The 14445-nt window shown below is 39.5% G+C and overlaps 6 protein-coding genes across 8 annotated transcripts; 5 read left to right on the forward strand and 1 right to left on the reverse strand.

Annotated features, from left to right (window-relative positions):
* The first annotated feature begins 87 nt into the window (after positions 1–87).
* Positions 88–5635, forward strand: LOC17890666 (kinesin-like protein KIN-12F). The gene is made up of 17 exons (XM_006296802.2): positions 88–407; positions 522–590; positions 710–835; positions 939–1022; positions 1112–1237; positions 1338–1397; positions 1487–1540; positions 1627–1719; positions 1879–1974; positions 2048–2193; positions 2333–2482; positions 2719–2848; positions 2945–3835; positions 3938–4033; positions 4123–4215; positions 4308–5066; positions 5174–5635. Exons 1-17 carry the CDS (start codon positions 171–173, stop codon positions 5351–5353), a joined length of 3390 nt encoding a protein of 1129 aa, XP_006296864.1. The 5' UTR covers positions 88–170; the 3' UTR covers positions 5354–5635.
* A 334-nt stretch (positions 5636–5969) lies between these two features.
* Positions 5970–7067, forward strand: LOC17893088. Its single transcript, XM_006299007.2, has 5 exons — positions 5970–5987; positions 6091–6166; positions 6270–6439; positions 6541–6616; positions 6708–7067. Exons 1-5 carry the CDS (start codon positions 5970–5972, stop codon positions 7016–7018), a joined length of 651 nt encoding a protein of 216 aa, XP_006299069.1. The 3' UTR covers positions 7019–7067.
* Positions 7068–7916: 849 nt separating this feature from the next.
* Positions 7917–8978, forward strand: LOC17890645 (geranylgeranyl pyrophosphate synthase 10, mitochondrial). Of its 2 annotated transcripts, XM_023786776.1 has the most exons (2): positions 7917–8571; positions 8656–8978. In XM_023786776.1, exons 1-2 carry the CDS (start codon positions 7917–7919, stop codon positions 8976–8978), a joined length of 978 nt encoding a protein of 325 aa, XP_023642544.1. The 2 variants fall into 2 exon arrangements, with proteins under 2 accessions (XP_023642544.1, XP_006298024.1); XM_006297962.2 differs by having other exon boundaries at positions 7917–8978.
* Positions 8979–9809: 831 nt separating this feature from the next.
* On the forward strand, positions 9810–10948 carry LOC17892196 (geranylgeranyl pyrophosphate synthase 10, mitochondrial). Of its 2 annotated transcripts, XM_023786962.1 has the most exons (2): positions 9810–10473; positions 10561–10948. In XM_023786962.1, exons 1-2 carry the CDS (start codon positions 9810–9812, stop codon positions 10881–10883), a joined length of 987 nt encoding a protein of 328 aa, XP_023642730.1. In that variant the 3' UTR covers positions 10884–10948. The 2 variants fall into 2 exon arrangements, with proteins under 2 accessions (XP_023642730.1, XP_006296781.1); XM_006296719.2 differs by having other exon boundaries at positions 9810–10948.
* Positions 10949–11043: 95 nt separating this feature from the next.
* On the forward strand, positions 11044–12733 carry LOC17893683 (U-box domain-containing protein 4). Its single transcript, XM_006297514.2, has one exon. It carries the CDS (start codon positions 11140–11142, stop codon positions 12571–12573), a length of 1434 nt encoding a protein of 477 aa, XP_006297576.1. The 5' UTR covers positions 11044–11139; the 3' UTR covers positions 12574–12733.
* Positions 12697–13590, reverse strand: LOC17891442 (heavy metal-associated isoprenylated plant protein 47). Its single transcript, XM_006299551.2, has 3 exons — positions 13343–13590; positions 13118–13211; positions 12697–13042 (listed from the first exon to the last, which is right to left on the reverse strand). Exons 1-3 carry the CDS (start codon positions 13346–13348, stop codon positions 12750–12752), a joined length of 393 nt encoding a protein of 130 aa, XP_006299613.2. The 5' UTR covers positions 13349–13590; the 3' UTR covers positions 12697–12749.
* Positions 13591–14445: the final 855 nt, after the last annotated feature.

The following is a 14445-nucleotide window of genomic DNA, read 5'->3' on the forward strand; positions in this document are numbered from 1 at the left end:
GAATAGAGATAATTATCAGTTTGAAAACCAAAGCAAACAAAAAATTATCATTACTTTACATTTCCCTCTCCTTCAAATTTTGAATCTTTCGTCGTCTCTCTCTCTTTCTCTCACACATTTTTGTCTGTCTCTTCACGATCGATCTCGCAAGCTCTGTCATTTGGGGATTCATGGCAGACAGTCGCTTCACCGGAACCTTACCCACTTCGTCTTCTAGATGGAGTTTTCTTCCCAAATCCGTATCCGGCCATTTTAGACCAAACTCGAACCCTAGATCCGACATCGAAAACTTCCCTCCTCACGATCCAAACATCAATACTCCGCGAAATGAATCTGTCTCTAAATCAGCGGCTTACAGGAATCAGATGGGTTCACCCAATCGCCGAGGTGAAGTTTTATCGTCTCGGGTAAGTGAAAGAGCTTTCTCATTTGATTGAATTGTGGGATTCATCTCCTTTTATTATGTTTCCCCTAATGGGTTTGCGTCTTGTTTGGTGGAATTTGAATACAAAAAAAAACAGCGAAATGGAGTGTCGGCAGTGAAGATTCGAAATGAAGTGGAAGAAGAAGCCTCGAATCCACATGTCAAGGTTGGTTCTTTCTATCTTTGGAGAATCATTTTGCTCAGATTTTAGGAAATCAAGAGCCTTTGCTTTCTTTCCTTAAAAATTTGGTTCTAATTCAAATTTTTTTTTTGTTTATATCTAAGGTTGTGGTGAGAATTAAACCTACCAAGGAGTATTGCTGGAAAGTTAAAAAAGTTTCCAATGATTCATATTCTGTTAGGGATCGCCAGTTTACATTTGATTCTGTTCTCGACTCAAATCTAAATCAGGTTCGACTCTCTCTCTCACACACACAATCTGGATAAGTTTCTATTAGGGTGTGAAGAGAAAAATGTATTGTGTTCATCTAACTTGTTTACTTGTTGATGCCAGGATGATGTATTCCAGCAGATAGGTGTTCCTTTGGTTCGGGATGCTTTATCAGGTTACAACACTAGTGTGCTATCATATGGACAGGTATTGAATAATTGTGTTCTTGGAGCTACTGAAACCAATTAATCGCCAGACAATGTTGAACTATTTCCCGATTTCTTGTATCCTTTTAGAACGGAAGTGGGAAGACCTATACACTGTGGGGTCCAGCAGGTTCAATGCTTGAGGATCCATCTCCTAAAGGCGAGCAAGGACTCGCGCCTCGAGTCTTTCAGATGCTGTTTTCGGAAATCCAGAGAGTAAGTTATGCTTCTTACTATTAGCTAGAGCTCGTGTTTGATTATGAGAGCTGTGATGGTTGGTTCATCAATGAGCGTCACCCTTTTGCCAATTATGCAGGAGAAGTTGAAGTCAGGAGGGAAAGAAGTGAACTATCAGTGCCGTTGTTCCTTTCTTGAGGTATTTCCAAGCCCATATGAAGGATCCTTTTTTGGAGAAAACATGCTCTTGGAATTTCTTGTCTTACATTGCTTAATCTTTTCCTGCAGATATACAATGGGCAAATCAGTGATTTGATAGATCAAAACCAGAGAAACCTTAAGGTTAACTTCACTAGTCTACAGTTTCTTCCCATTGTTAATCTTTGTTGAGTGTAAAGTTTTTGATTATGTTTTGTGTCATACGGCAGATAAAGGATGATGCAAAGAATGGTGTTTATGTCGATAACTTGACTGAGGAATACGTAGATAGCTATGAGGATGTAGCTCAAATACTGATGAAGGTATCATGCTAGCTTCATCTATTAAGTATTCTAAGTTATCTATATGGTTTCACTATATCTTGGAAACCGCTATATGCTTCTGTTGATGAAATAATCCTTTCTTCACTGATTCCATGTCTATCTCTCATGTTTCGGTGTGCACTCTATTCTGCTTTACAGGGCCTTTCAAGCAGAAAAGTTGGAGCAACTAGCACAAGTTTTCAAAGTTCTCGATCACACGTCATACTTTCTTTCATTGTCGAGTCTTGGAATAAGGTATAGTTATTTTCTCGACTATCTTGCGTATTCAAATCTGATGAGTGATTGATCACATACTATCTGCGTACAGGGAGCATCATCAAGTAGTTTCAATACTACCAGAACAAGCAGGATCAACCTTGTTGATCTTGCTGGAGTGGGAACAAGTGAACGTGATGCTACTAAACATTGTGTGGAGGAAGATAAGTTCTTGAAGAAGTCGCTGTCAGAGCTCGGGTATAACTTTATGAACTCCCTGTGTTACTTTCATAGGTCTCAACTAAGAATTAACATCTGAATTAGGGAACAAAAAATCAACAGCTTCATTAGTTTTCTAAATTCTAATAACATTTTTGTTTCTTAACTATTGGTGCAGCCATGTTGTAAACGCTCTGGCGAAAAATATTCACCCTGGAATATCCGACCGCAGTCTTCATAAAACCTCATGCTTGACGCATTTATTGCAAGAATCTCTTGGTGGAAATTCAAAACTCACTATCCTGTGCAACATTTTTCCGAGCGACAAGTATTTTTCTTCACCTTGTTATCACTAATTAGTTAAATATAATCATAATAGCCTGATGGTACCAAGAATTAAGATTCCATTAATACAATGATCTGCATAGAGATAAGAAGGGAAAATCTCAGGTCTTGTTAACATTCAATTAGTGCTAAATATGCAGAAAGAACAAAACTCAAAACACTTACCGTATGACATGATGCAGACTAGATGTACTAATAGAGTTAATTTGTGTAATCCAGAGACACAAAAAGAACGATGAGCACCCTTAGATTTGGTGAGCGGGCTAAAGCCATGGGAAACAAACCAATGATAAATGAGATCTCGGAAGAAGATGTGAATGATTTGAGTGATCAGATACGTCTGCTAAAGGTTTAATACCTCTTCCACCAACCTATTACCTTTTCTTATCTTTCGATTTTCGAAGCTAGATGTCATTCAAATGTCATTTACAACCACTTTTTGCAGGAAGAACTTACAAGAGCCAAAACCGACGCTTGTCACTCTGTTGGAAGTACAAATGATTATTTCGGAGCTAAGAATGCACGTGAAAGCTTGAATCAACTAAGAGTTAGTCTTAACCGCTCTTTGATGCTCCCAAAAATTGATATTGACGAGGAAGAGATAACGGTTGATGAAGATGATGTAAAGGAGCTGCATCAGCAGATCAAGTCCTTGCGTGGTTCATTCAACCAAAAACTTAAGAAGCTCCCTGTCAGCAGAGAGTCAGTCAACTCTTCCTTTGTAACAGCATTCGGTGAATCAGAGCTTATGGACGATGATGAGATTTGTTCAGAGGAAGTAGAAGCTGAAGATAAAGATTTTGGTGAATCTTTGAAAGAACATGACGAAGACAGTGCAGGGATAATAAATGAATCAAGGTTAAAGGAATTTGCAACGGAAAACCGCATTTCAATCAATCCCTGCCGCCAATCATTAATCTTGCAAGAACCAATCCAGTCAGAGTCACCTAAAATCAGAGACTCTCTAAGGAAGAGCTATGCTCTTTCTTCATCATGTCTCAGGAATCAGAATAGCCTGGCGCAGAGCATAAAGTCCACGTGTTTTGCAGAGAGCCAACATATCAGATCATCTTTACGTGGAAGTAAGATATTCACAGGTTCTACAGAATCTTTAGCTGCAAGCCTGCGAAGAGGCTTGGATATTATTGAGAATCCGCTGAACCCTGCATCAAACCGATGCTCAGTTTCTTTGTCATCTGATAACTTGACCATGCAACCTTCCACACAGATACTACAGAATGATAAAATTTTAACAGATGTAACAGATGATCCTCTGTCGCCACTCTGTCCGTCCTGCAGACTATGCAGCTCCAAATTATCAAGTGTAGTTGAGGGAGTAAGTAAATCAAGTGATATAGCCGAAAAAGTGTGTTTTGTAGATTTTAGTTAAAGGTACAGCTACCCTAAAGCTTACATTGTTGGATTCATTGTGAATCAGAATGGATATCATATGGAAGGGATTATTGAGAAGCAGCAAGAGCTTGAAAATTTGTGCAGAGAGCAAGCAGCCAAGATTGAACAGCTAACTCGCCTGGTAACTCAATTTATGTGTCTTATGTCTATTGAATCTTGAATCAACATATATGGTTAAGCAGTCTGGTTACTAAATTATATCTTCTGCAGGTAGAGCAACACAAACTTCAAACTGAGGATGAAACAGAAGAACTTGTGGGACCAAGTAATGGAGAACGAGTTCCTTCTGCAGATAAAAACCAGGTTGGTTCTTACTTCAATTTACTCTGACCACATCTATAGTGAAAAAAATGTGAAGAGATTGTAACATATATCCCAATTAAATGGTTCTGCAGCTTCCCAGCTGTACTGATGTTGTTGAGCGTGACCAAGCAGAAGTCATAACTGAACAATATGACGTAAAACAAATCTCGGATGACGACTCCAAAAAGACACTCTTTTTTATTGGTGAGAAGGAGGCATTACTCAAAGAAATTGAAGATCTGAAAAGCAAGTTGCAGACGCCTGTAACCATCTGCACCGATGAAATGAGGTCATCACTGTTGGCTCGTTCATTTCAACTCCGTAACAAGACTTCTGAAAAAGATATAGAAGAAGAAAGACTCAAGTGCACAGAAATGGAAAGTGAGTGGATATCATTAACCGATGAACTCAGAGTTGAGATTGAAACTCAACGTATGCGTGCAGAGAAAGCTGAAGCACAGCTTAAACAAGAGAAACTATCTTCTGAAGAGTTAGAGGATGCACTTCGAAGAGCTGTTCTTGGTCATGCCAGGTTTGTTGAACATTACACAGAGCTACAAGAGAAGTACAACGACTTAGGCTCAAAGCATAAAGCAACAGTGGAATGGATAACAGAGTTAAAGAAGGCAGTAGCAAAGGCTGGAAAAAAGGGTTGCGGTTCACGTTTCGCTAAATCACTTGCTACTGAGCTCTCAGCTCTTAGAGTAGAAAGAGAAAGAGAAAGGGATTTGTTGAAGAAAGAAAACGTAAGCCTCAAGATTCAACTAAGGAATACTGCTGAAGCTGTTCATACTGCTGGAGAAGTTCTTGTAAGACTCAGAGAAGCAGAACAATCAGCATCAGCTGCTGAGGTAACAAGCAAAGTTTTCAGATTTTAATTGATTGAAACCAAGGTTTGCGAGTGTGTGTCATTGCTTTCTGACTTTTGGGCTCCCACTATGAACATATTTGGTTGCAGGAAAAGTTCAATGAAGCAGAAGAAGAAAACGAGAAGCTAAAGAAGAAAATGGAAAAGTTGAAGAGGAGACACAAGTTGGAAGTGGTAACAATAAAAAAGAGTCTTAAACAGAACACGTTGCCAGAATCTGCGTTGCAGCCACTAAATCAGAAGAACTCAGCTACTGAGGAAGGAATGTAGAAACATATACCACAGTGCATAACATGAAGACCCTTCTTGGATCTGATTGGTATATACACACACACCTTTATTCTGCTTATTTTCCCACTTGCTGCTAATAAAATTCAAATGTCCCCTATTCCACAAGGCATTTTGATTTTGGTTTTCCCTGTTGAATAATTCGTTCCCCTGTTTTTGATTTGAATATCGTGTTTGTGGCGTGCAAACTGGTCTTTTGTATGACTTTACCTTGGTAATTCGTTTTATTTTTTTGTTACATTTAAAACTGTTTTCTTTTTGATATATTAGGAAAAAGATGAAATTGGTCATCTTAGAGAGAATCCTCTTTTGCCAAATCGACGGTGGCTTCTTGTTAGAATAAAATCCGATTGGCTCACCATAAAAGTAAACATTAGTGCCGTCGTGGAAAAGAAATTGGAAAGTTTTTGTGTAATATGGAATATTTCTAGTTTATGATTTTATATAGGATCACTTAAGGCAATAAATCTCTAAATTATGGCAATAAAAAGATACGCCCATATAAGAAAGGAGACTTGAATCATAGAGAAAGCTACGCTCATATTATCTAAGTTGTTCCAATTACCATCTAAGATTACAGCTCTTGAAACTCAGAACGATGCCGCCTCCTCCATTGGTACGTAATTCTCTGTTTAATTTAGTAATTCTTATTTTCCAAGAAATAATCTTTACTTTTCATGCTAGTCCTCTAATATTATCAGTGTAACTTTATGAAATAGACATGTGTTTTTGGTGTGAATATTGGACTCCAAGGTTATGAAAAGATGTTAAATAAAGTATATCAGGGCATTGAAGGTAATTAAAGAACTTTGAGTCTTGGAGATTCTTCTAATCAATTACGCAAGAGTTGATGAGAAGGCTAATAAAAACAGTGTTCTTATTTTCTGAAACATGAAAGGTTTAAAGCTGGATGTGTCAAACTGGTTGGTGTATCTACGGGGCGAAGTTGATCCTATAATCTTCATTAAGAAGTTGTATAAAGCGAGAAGTTACGTTGAGCTCTTCCGAATTGATTATGGATATGAAGAGAATCCACAAGGAACCCGGAGACCTAATTCTCACTTCATGGTTTTTTTTTATATTTCTCACAACTTCTTTATTTTCTTCACTACTTTCCAATACTTATCAATGGTTTTAAATTTGAATCTGTATGTTTTTGGCTTCTTTAGAGATGTTGTTTCGAGCTTAACACATCAGATGCAAGTTGGTATAAGAGAATCATAGGAGCTTTGAAGACCATCCAAGGTGATCAAAATGTTTTCTCTAGATCAAGTTTTGGACAGGTGTTTAGGTTTTTTTTGTTTGTTTTTGTTCTGATTCGTGGGTTTGGTTTCAGGTGTATCATTCACCATAGACGCACAACCAACTATGGGATATCCAATGGCATATCTATGTGGTAACATAGAAATTGGAGTGCTCATGAAGATGCTCGTGAAGACAGGCATTGAACTGTCGGCAATGGAATATGGAGTCGAGTATAAAGATGCAAACTTAAACCCACCTCCAAAGAAACTTGAGGCTCCTCCTACAAATAATGGAACCGAGACACAGCCCGCAAAAGACACGGCACCTGAGGTTGTTAGTACATTAACGAAGCACCAAGTCAAATACAAGAAGCCTCGTGGTTTTAGAAGGTTCTGTTGTTAAATATAATGAATCATGTCGTCATCAGAACCATAGTAGATAAGATATGTTTCGGAGACCAAAGAAAGGATCGCAAAATAACACGTTTGAGTGAAGTTATTCTTAATTTGTAGATTATATATGTTTTAATACGAAAGAAAGAAATAATGCTTTCTTATAAATGTAACCATCACTGTTACGTTTACGTAGTAGATGCAAACGCAAACACTCAGACTATTTCTCAATTTCAATCAAGAACATGGAACTAATTAAATGAAGTATTTTACTATTCTTGTATAGTGTGATGGTTGAGCAAACGTTCGTGCAAGCAGCCAGCTTCTTTAATGGTTCCCAACATGACTCGACGTTGTTGGTTGACTGTGAATAAGTTTGCATTTATATTGTTTTTAGTGCCTCGTTTGAGAGCAGTTTATTCTTAATTATATTTTGTAGATGATGTTTGATACGAAAGACGAAAAATAATGTTTTTATACATGTATAACGATCACATGCTAAGTAGTACTGCAAATTATGTAGTTGAACATTTGTTTAGATTACTTCTCATTTGATCAGTCATCATCAAGGCCGGAGTAATAAATGATAATTTCGTTGACCAAACATATATATGTATTGAACACATGTTATCGTGAAAGCAGCCAGCTTTCTAAACATGAATTCGACGCTATTGTAGATGAATTCATATTACTTACAACTTTAAACGACTGATCATATTTATTAACAAAAAAAAAAAAACGACAGGTCATATGCATGGTCCGCGTTGTGAATTATACGTAATTACTTAATTAAGGGAATCAATATGCGTAAGATTGAACTCTAACCTCTTTTACTATAATCTATATAAATATATGGTATCAGTATTCCAAGCTTTTTTTATAAAAATCAAACCAATCAATAGCCAAATATGGATACTCGAGAAGCTCTTGTTTACACTCTCATCTCCTTCCTCCTCTCTTTCCAACTCGTTTTTTGGAGATTCCGGCCACGTTGCACTAAAGTTATGTCTACGTTGAGGCTCACACGCCACGTTAACATCCGCCCTCTGAACTCGCCCAAAAGCTATAAGTTTGAGTTCATGTCGTATATGGTCAATAAGGCTAAGTCAGTTAATAAAGCACTAGAGGAGGCCGTTCCTCTCCGCGAGCCAGTACTCAAGATCCATGAGGCCATGAGGTACACGCTTCTCTCGGATGGCAAACGCGTACGACCAATGCTTTGCTTAGCTGCATGCGAGCTCGTGGGCGGACATGAGTCAACCGCAATGTCCGTTGCCTGTGGCATGGAGATGCTTCACGCGTCGTCTCTCATCCTAGACGACCTCCCTTGCATGGACGACGACTGTCTCCGGCGTGGAAAACCCACTAACCATATGGTCTTTGGAGAAGGTATATCCATATTAGCTTCTGATGCGCTCATAGCTTTGGCTGTCCAAAAGGCCGCGACATCAACCTTGTTGGACGTTCCTCCAGAGAGGGTTCTCAGGGCCGTTAAGGAGATGGTGAAAGCAGTGGGGACGGAGGGGCTTGTTGCAGGTCAAGCCGCGGATTTGGCTGGAGAAGGTATGGGATTTGATAGTAACACCGCACTAGAACATCTTGAGTTTATACATATTCATAAAACGGCGGCGTTGCTCGAAGCGGCAGCCGTTACGGGAGCTATAATGGGAGGTGGGTCTGATAAAGAAATAGAGAAGCTTAGGAGTTACGCAAGATGCATTGGGTTGATGTTTCAGGTGGTGGATGATGTACTTGATGTGACCAAGTCGTCGGAAGAGCTAGGGAAAACCGCCGGTAAAGATTTGATAGCCGGAAAGCTAACGTATCCGAGACTGATGGGAGTGGAGAAATCGAAGGAATATGCAGAGAGACTGAACAGAGAAGCGCGGGAACATCTTCAAGGGTTTGATTCAGACAAGGTGGCTCCTTTGTTGTCTCTCGCTGATTACGTTCTCAACAGAAAAAACTGACACTAATGCTTATCAGAAGCTTAATAAACCAAAATATATGTGTCCAATGTAAAGTATAATAACAAGAATACACGAGGCCTTCTTTCTAATTTAATGGCTCAAAGGTCTTCACTTAGCTTGTCCCTTTGGATGCAAAAGTATTTTTATTTTTGATTAATTGAGGTGTTGATGCTACTTCTAATCTTCTATTTGTCGATTAATGAACTTTCCAGTTTTGAAGTTTGTGAAGGAGAGATCTTCAGGGATCACGTGGATGTAATTGATTAAACGAGTTCCAACATAGAATTAGTACAGTTAATGGATTATGTCTGGTTGAATATGTTATTTAAATTCATGTTTGACTAATAACTCCTTTATTGTTTTCACTCAAATATTATGTTAAAACATATATAGCACACGGAATTAAAAATATTATTTGCGTTTTGCATATTTGCTTTTGCAATTTCTGGATAATGTGATAAATAAAAATTAGTGTTTTTAAACATGTTAAGATCAATGTTAAGTAATAAAGCAACTATTTGCACCAAGAAAAAAGTAATAAAGCAACGGTAAACATTTGGATGATAATTTGTTTTTTTTCCTTATAATAATGTTAGCGTGCGAGCCAAAAGCGTAAACGCTCCCGGCGCTATACAATTAATGAATCCATATAGTATGATCCACATGATAATAGCACAACTTACAACTAGAGTAAGCTGTTTTGGTTTGTGTGTTACGTAATTAATTAATTCAGTTGCTTCAAAAATCAATAATTTTTAATGAGTAATCTCGTCCACTACTATAAATATGGTACCAACATTGCGATGTAAAAACGAACCACCAAAGCCAAAGATGGAAAATAAAGAAGTTCTTGTTTACACTTTCATCTCCATCTTCATCTCTCTTCAGTTCTTGTTTTGGAGATTTATTTGGCCGCGTTTAAATGCGGCTATGTCTTCTTTGTGGCGACAGACCAGCCACCGTGATCCGCCAAGCCACACTCTCACTGCTGAAAGCTTTGAATCAGAGTTCTTGTCGTATATGAAACGTAAATCTAAGCTTGTCAATAAGGCACTAGAGGAGGCTGTTCCACTCTGTGAGCCAGTGCTGAAGATCCGCGAGGCCATGAGGTACACGCTTCTCTCGGGCGGAAAACGCATAAGGCCAATGATTTGTCTGGCTGCATGCGAGCTCGTGGGTGGGAAAGAGTCAACCGCAATGCCTGCCGCATGTGCAATTGAGATGATCCACGCGTCGTCCCTCATCCAAGACGATCTACCTTGTATGGACGACGACAGCCTCCGCCGGGGAAAACCCACAAATCACAAAGTCTTTGGCGAAAATATAGCAATCTTGGCAGTTGATGCGCTCATAGCACTGGCCATCAAGCACACCGTGGAATCCACCTCTTCGGAGGTTCCTCCAGTGAGAGTTCTCCGTGCCGTTCTAGAGATAGTGAAAGCCGTGGGAACGGAAGGGCTCGTTGCTGGTCAAGCGGCGGATTTGGCTGGAGAAGGTATGAGCTTCGACAACGATGAAGCGGGACTAGAGCATCTTGAATTTATACATATTCATAAAACGGCGGCGTTGCTTGAAGCTGCAGTTGTTATGGGAGCTATAGTGGGAGGTGCGTCTGATGAAGAAATCGAAAGTCTTAGGAGTTACGCGAGATGCGTTGGGTTGATGTTTCAAGTGGTGGATGATGTGCTTGATGTGACCAAGTCATCGGAAGAGCTAGGGAAAACCGCGGGTAAAGATTTGATCTCGGGAAAGCTGACGTATCCGAAGGTGATGGGAGTGGAGAAGTCGAGAGATTATGCTGACAAGTTGAACAGAGAAGCGCGGGAACATCTTAAAACGTTTGATTCAGACAAGGCAGCTCCGTTGCTGTTTCTCGCTGATTACGTTTTCAACAGACAAAACTGACGTATGCTCTTGTTTTCCTAATAAACCGAGTAAACCATGTAAAATTATTCGAATTATATTTGGTTTATTTTTTTGGTACAATCCATTAAAAACCGGGTAACCGAAGTGAGTCGTCTTCTTCATACACTATGATGCTGTAGTTAATGTGTCTAGGGCTGGTCAACAATGGCATATTTCAATCTTTCTTGCTTGTAGTCGTAGATGTGAATCTCTCTCCATTTTCGTGATATTCGAAGGTGTTTGGTAATCTCCAGAAATGGGTTCTTCTTCAGAAACGGAAAGCGAAAGCAGAGGTATTCAAAACCCAGATTGGGAAACAGAGTTTAATGGATTCGAAAATGCGATTTCGTCTGGTTCGGCTCCAATTCGTGTAAGATCCATTCTAAAGTTATCAGATTTAGCGAGTCGGGTACCGGAGAGTTATATAACCCGTGTAATTCCGATCCTCGCCGGTCTTCTTCGTGTCTCCGATGATCCCAATCGTTCCGTTCAAGCTGCCGCCGCGCATTGCTTGAAACGTATCGCCTGTTGCGGCGGTGGTGAGGGTGGGTTTGCGGTTACGATGGGGAGGTGTGGTGTGATTGCTAGCTTGCTAGGGTTGTTACTTGAGGCGAATAGTAATAACGGCAGTGTGTTACGGAGGATTTGGGTGAAATGTTTGTGGAGCTTAGTTACTTTTGGATCGTCGATTCGAATTGGTTTGGCTAGGTTAGGTGGTTTAGAGATTGTGATTCGTGAGTTGAATAATTGGGAAGATGATGCAAGTAAATGGTACTTGTTAGAGATCCTTAGTGCTTTGACGACGATAAGAGAGAGCAGACGCGTTCTTGTTCATTCAGGAGGGCTTAAGTTTCTTGTAGAAGCTGCTAAAGTTGGGAACTTGGCGTCGAGAGAGAGAGCTTGTCATGCAATCGGATTGATCGGTGTTACTAGACGAGCTAGGCGAATACTGGTTGAAGCAGGAGTGATTCCAGCACTTGTGGATCTATATCGAGATGGGGATGATAAGGCAAAGCTTTTAGCTGGTAATGCCTTAGGGATCATATCTGCTCAGACTGAGTATATTAGGCCTGTTACTGAAGCTGGTTCCATTCCTTTGTACGTCGAGCTTCTCTCGGGACAAGATCCCATGGGGAAAGATATTGCAGAGGATGTGTTCTGTATATTAGCTGTAGCTGAGGGTAATGCTGTTTTGATAGCGCAGCAACTGGTGAGGATCTTGAGAGAAGGCGATAACGAAGCCAAGTTGGCAGCTTCTGATGTGCTATGGGATCTTGCGGGTTATAGGCATTCTGTATCTGTAATTAGAGAGTCTGGCGCAATTCCTTTACTGATCGAGCTTTTGAGAGATGGATCCCTTGAGTTCAGAGAGAGGATATCTGGAGCTATTTCTCAGTTGAGTTACAATGAGAATGACCGTGAGGCCTTTTCTGATTCGGGTATGATACCGATTCTGATTGAATGGTTAGGCGATGAGTCGGAAGAGCTCAGGGATAACGCAGCTGAGGCACTTATTAATTTTTCTGAAGACCAAGAGCATTATGCTAGAGTGCGTGAGGCAATAGGCCATCCTGTGTTTCAGAGTATGCAGAGCAGACTGGCTAGAATCAGAGCTTCCCATGAACTGATGGTTCGATCAATGCGTAGGGTTACAATTGAACATCTTGCCCGGGATCCAGATCTTCTTTGATATGATGAGGAAAAACTAGCTTTCCATCTGTTTTGATGTATGTTTATAATCTGACTTGGAAAAATAGGACTCAAATGTTGTTTGATTTGCAATTTTGTTTTTGATACGTTTGTACACATGTACTAAAAGATATCAAACTTTTGAATGGATTTGGAATCTACATCTTTAGTCTTCTTTTACATGATTCTGCAACCAGTGGTTGGACCATAAGAGTCGTGCACTATTCTATATATCTCAGGCCTAGGCTGCTCGTTATTAACGACAGAACATTGAGCTATGCAGCAATGCGGTGTAACAGACTTGTCATCGACCTGTGGCTTCTTCTCCGGCTTGACTTCTTGTAGAGTCTCTAATGTGGCACAGCATCCTTTTTTCCTCAACGCAAGAACCAAACAAGCTGCATCAACTCCGTCTCCAATGACGACAAGCTCGTCCCCAAATTCTCCTTCCAAAGCCACTGAGGTTACACCTGCGATTGCAAGACACAATTATATAAAAATACAAAATTTTAAACTATACAACTTTGAACCTGTTTGACACATACCACTTGCAAGCACTGCTACTTGCATTGCTTTCTTCCTGCATTTGTCACTGTTCACTGACAATTTGATACGCATTTTTTTGATACGCATCTTTTGCTGCAAAAAATGCTCCAACAAAAACCCATGAGTCAAAAGAAGAAAACAGATCAAGAACCAAAACCTTCCATGGATATCGAAATAAACTGAAACGACTTAAAAACAAAAAAAAAAGGAACAAAAATTACCACCTTCATTGTCCCGAGGCGATAAAGCTTTGTATCTCTCAAAAGCGTGAATTGAAGCTTCAGATATGAGTTAAGAGGCCCAAACCCTAGGCTCAATGAGTCTCCTTCACGGATTTCGAAAGGAGCTAAGAAGCTTCACGGTCCTTTGATTTCACTCCAGGACATGAAAAAGAAGAATTAAGGAGCAGTGAGGAAGAGAAGAATAAAACGAGATTTCAGGTAAGTAGTTCTCTCTTTTGTTCTCTGAATTAATGGGTTGGGAAAAATATTGAAGGGTTACATGATGCTTTTAAACTTGATAACCAAGGTCGCTATTTCCCTGACAGATTTGCCAATGGTTCAGTGTTTAATAATTACTACTGTACGTACCATTGGTTTTTTTTTTCTTTTTTGTCTTCTTTGAAAATATGTCCCAATGTTGTCGCCTGTACAAAGACTTTCAACCAATTATAACAGACATTACGTCAATAATACTATTTCTATATATTTTTATGGGAATTTTGTTAAGTATGCCATTTTTGAAACTCAAATTTGTAAAACTGCCATTAACAAAAATCTCTTTCAAAACATGCCACAAAATATAAAACTTGGACGATTTTGCCCCTACACATTGGAGAGTGAAACTCTGTTTTTTCTGTTGGCATCAGTAGCCTTTAATTGCTGAGATGTAGCCTAATATCTTGTGGGTAATGTAACATACATATTAATAACAGCGGACGAGTAAGTAATATATGATAGACAAAATATACAAAGTAGATCTGGTCCATCGATAACTCACTTTGACAGATTCCAAGAGACAACTCCGACGCTTGTCCTCTGACATGTCATTAGTAAGATTTGTAGTCCAGCAAGGTTGAAGGACAAACACAAAAAGATGAGTGAGAAGAAAATATGGACATCCGGTTGACGACATCGGATCTGGTCCACTGGATCTAGTCCATATAATCTTGTCCACCAGATCTAGTCCACGAGAATCTGGTCCATCTACCGACAATTGTATAATCCAAAATGTAAACCTAGATGGATTGTAGATGATATCTTCTATAGACGCATCACTTGTTTCATTATATGGTCGATCGCTTATGACTTCAGAAGATACGCGTGAT

This window comes from Capsella rubella, unplaced genomic scaffold (genome assembly GCF_000375325.1).
Source record: "Capsella rubella cultivar Monte Gargano unplaced genomic scaffold, Caprub1_0 scaffold_3, whole genome shotgun sequence".
Lineage (NCBI taxonomy): Eukaryota > Viridiplantae > Streptophyta > Magnoliopsida > Brassicales > Brassicaceae > Capsella > Capsella rubella.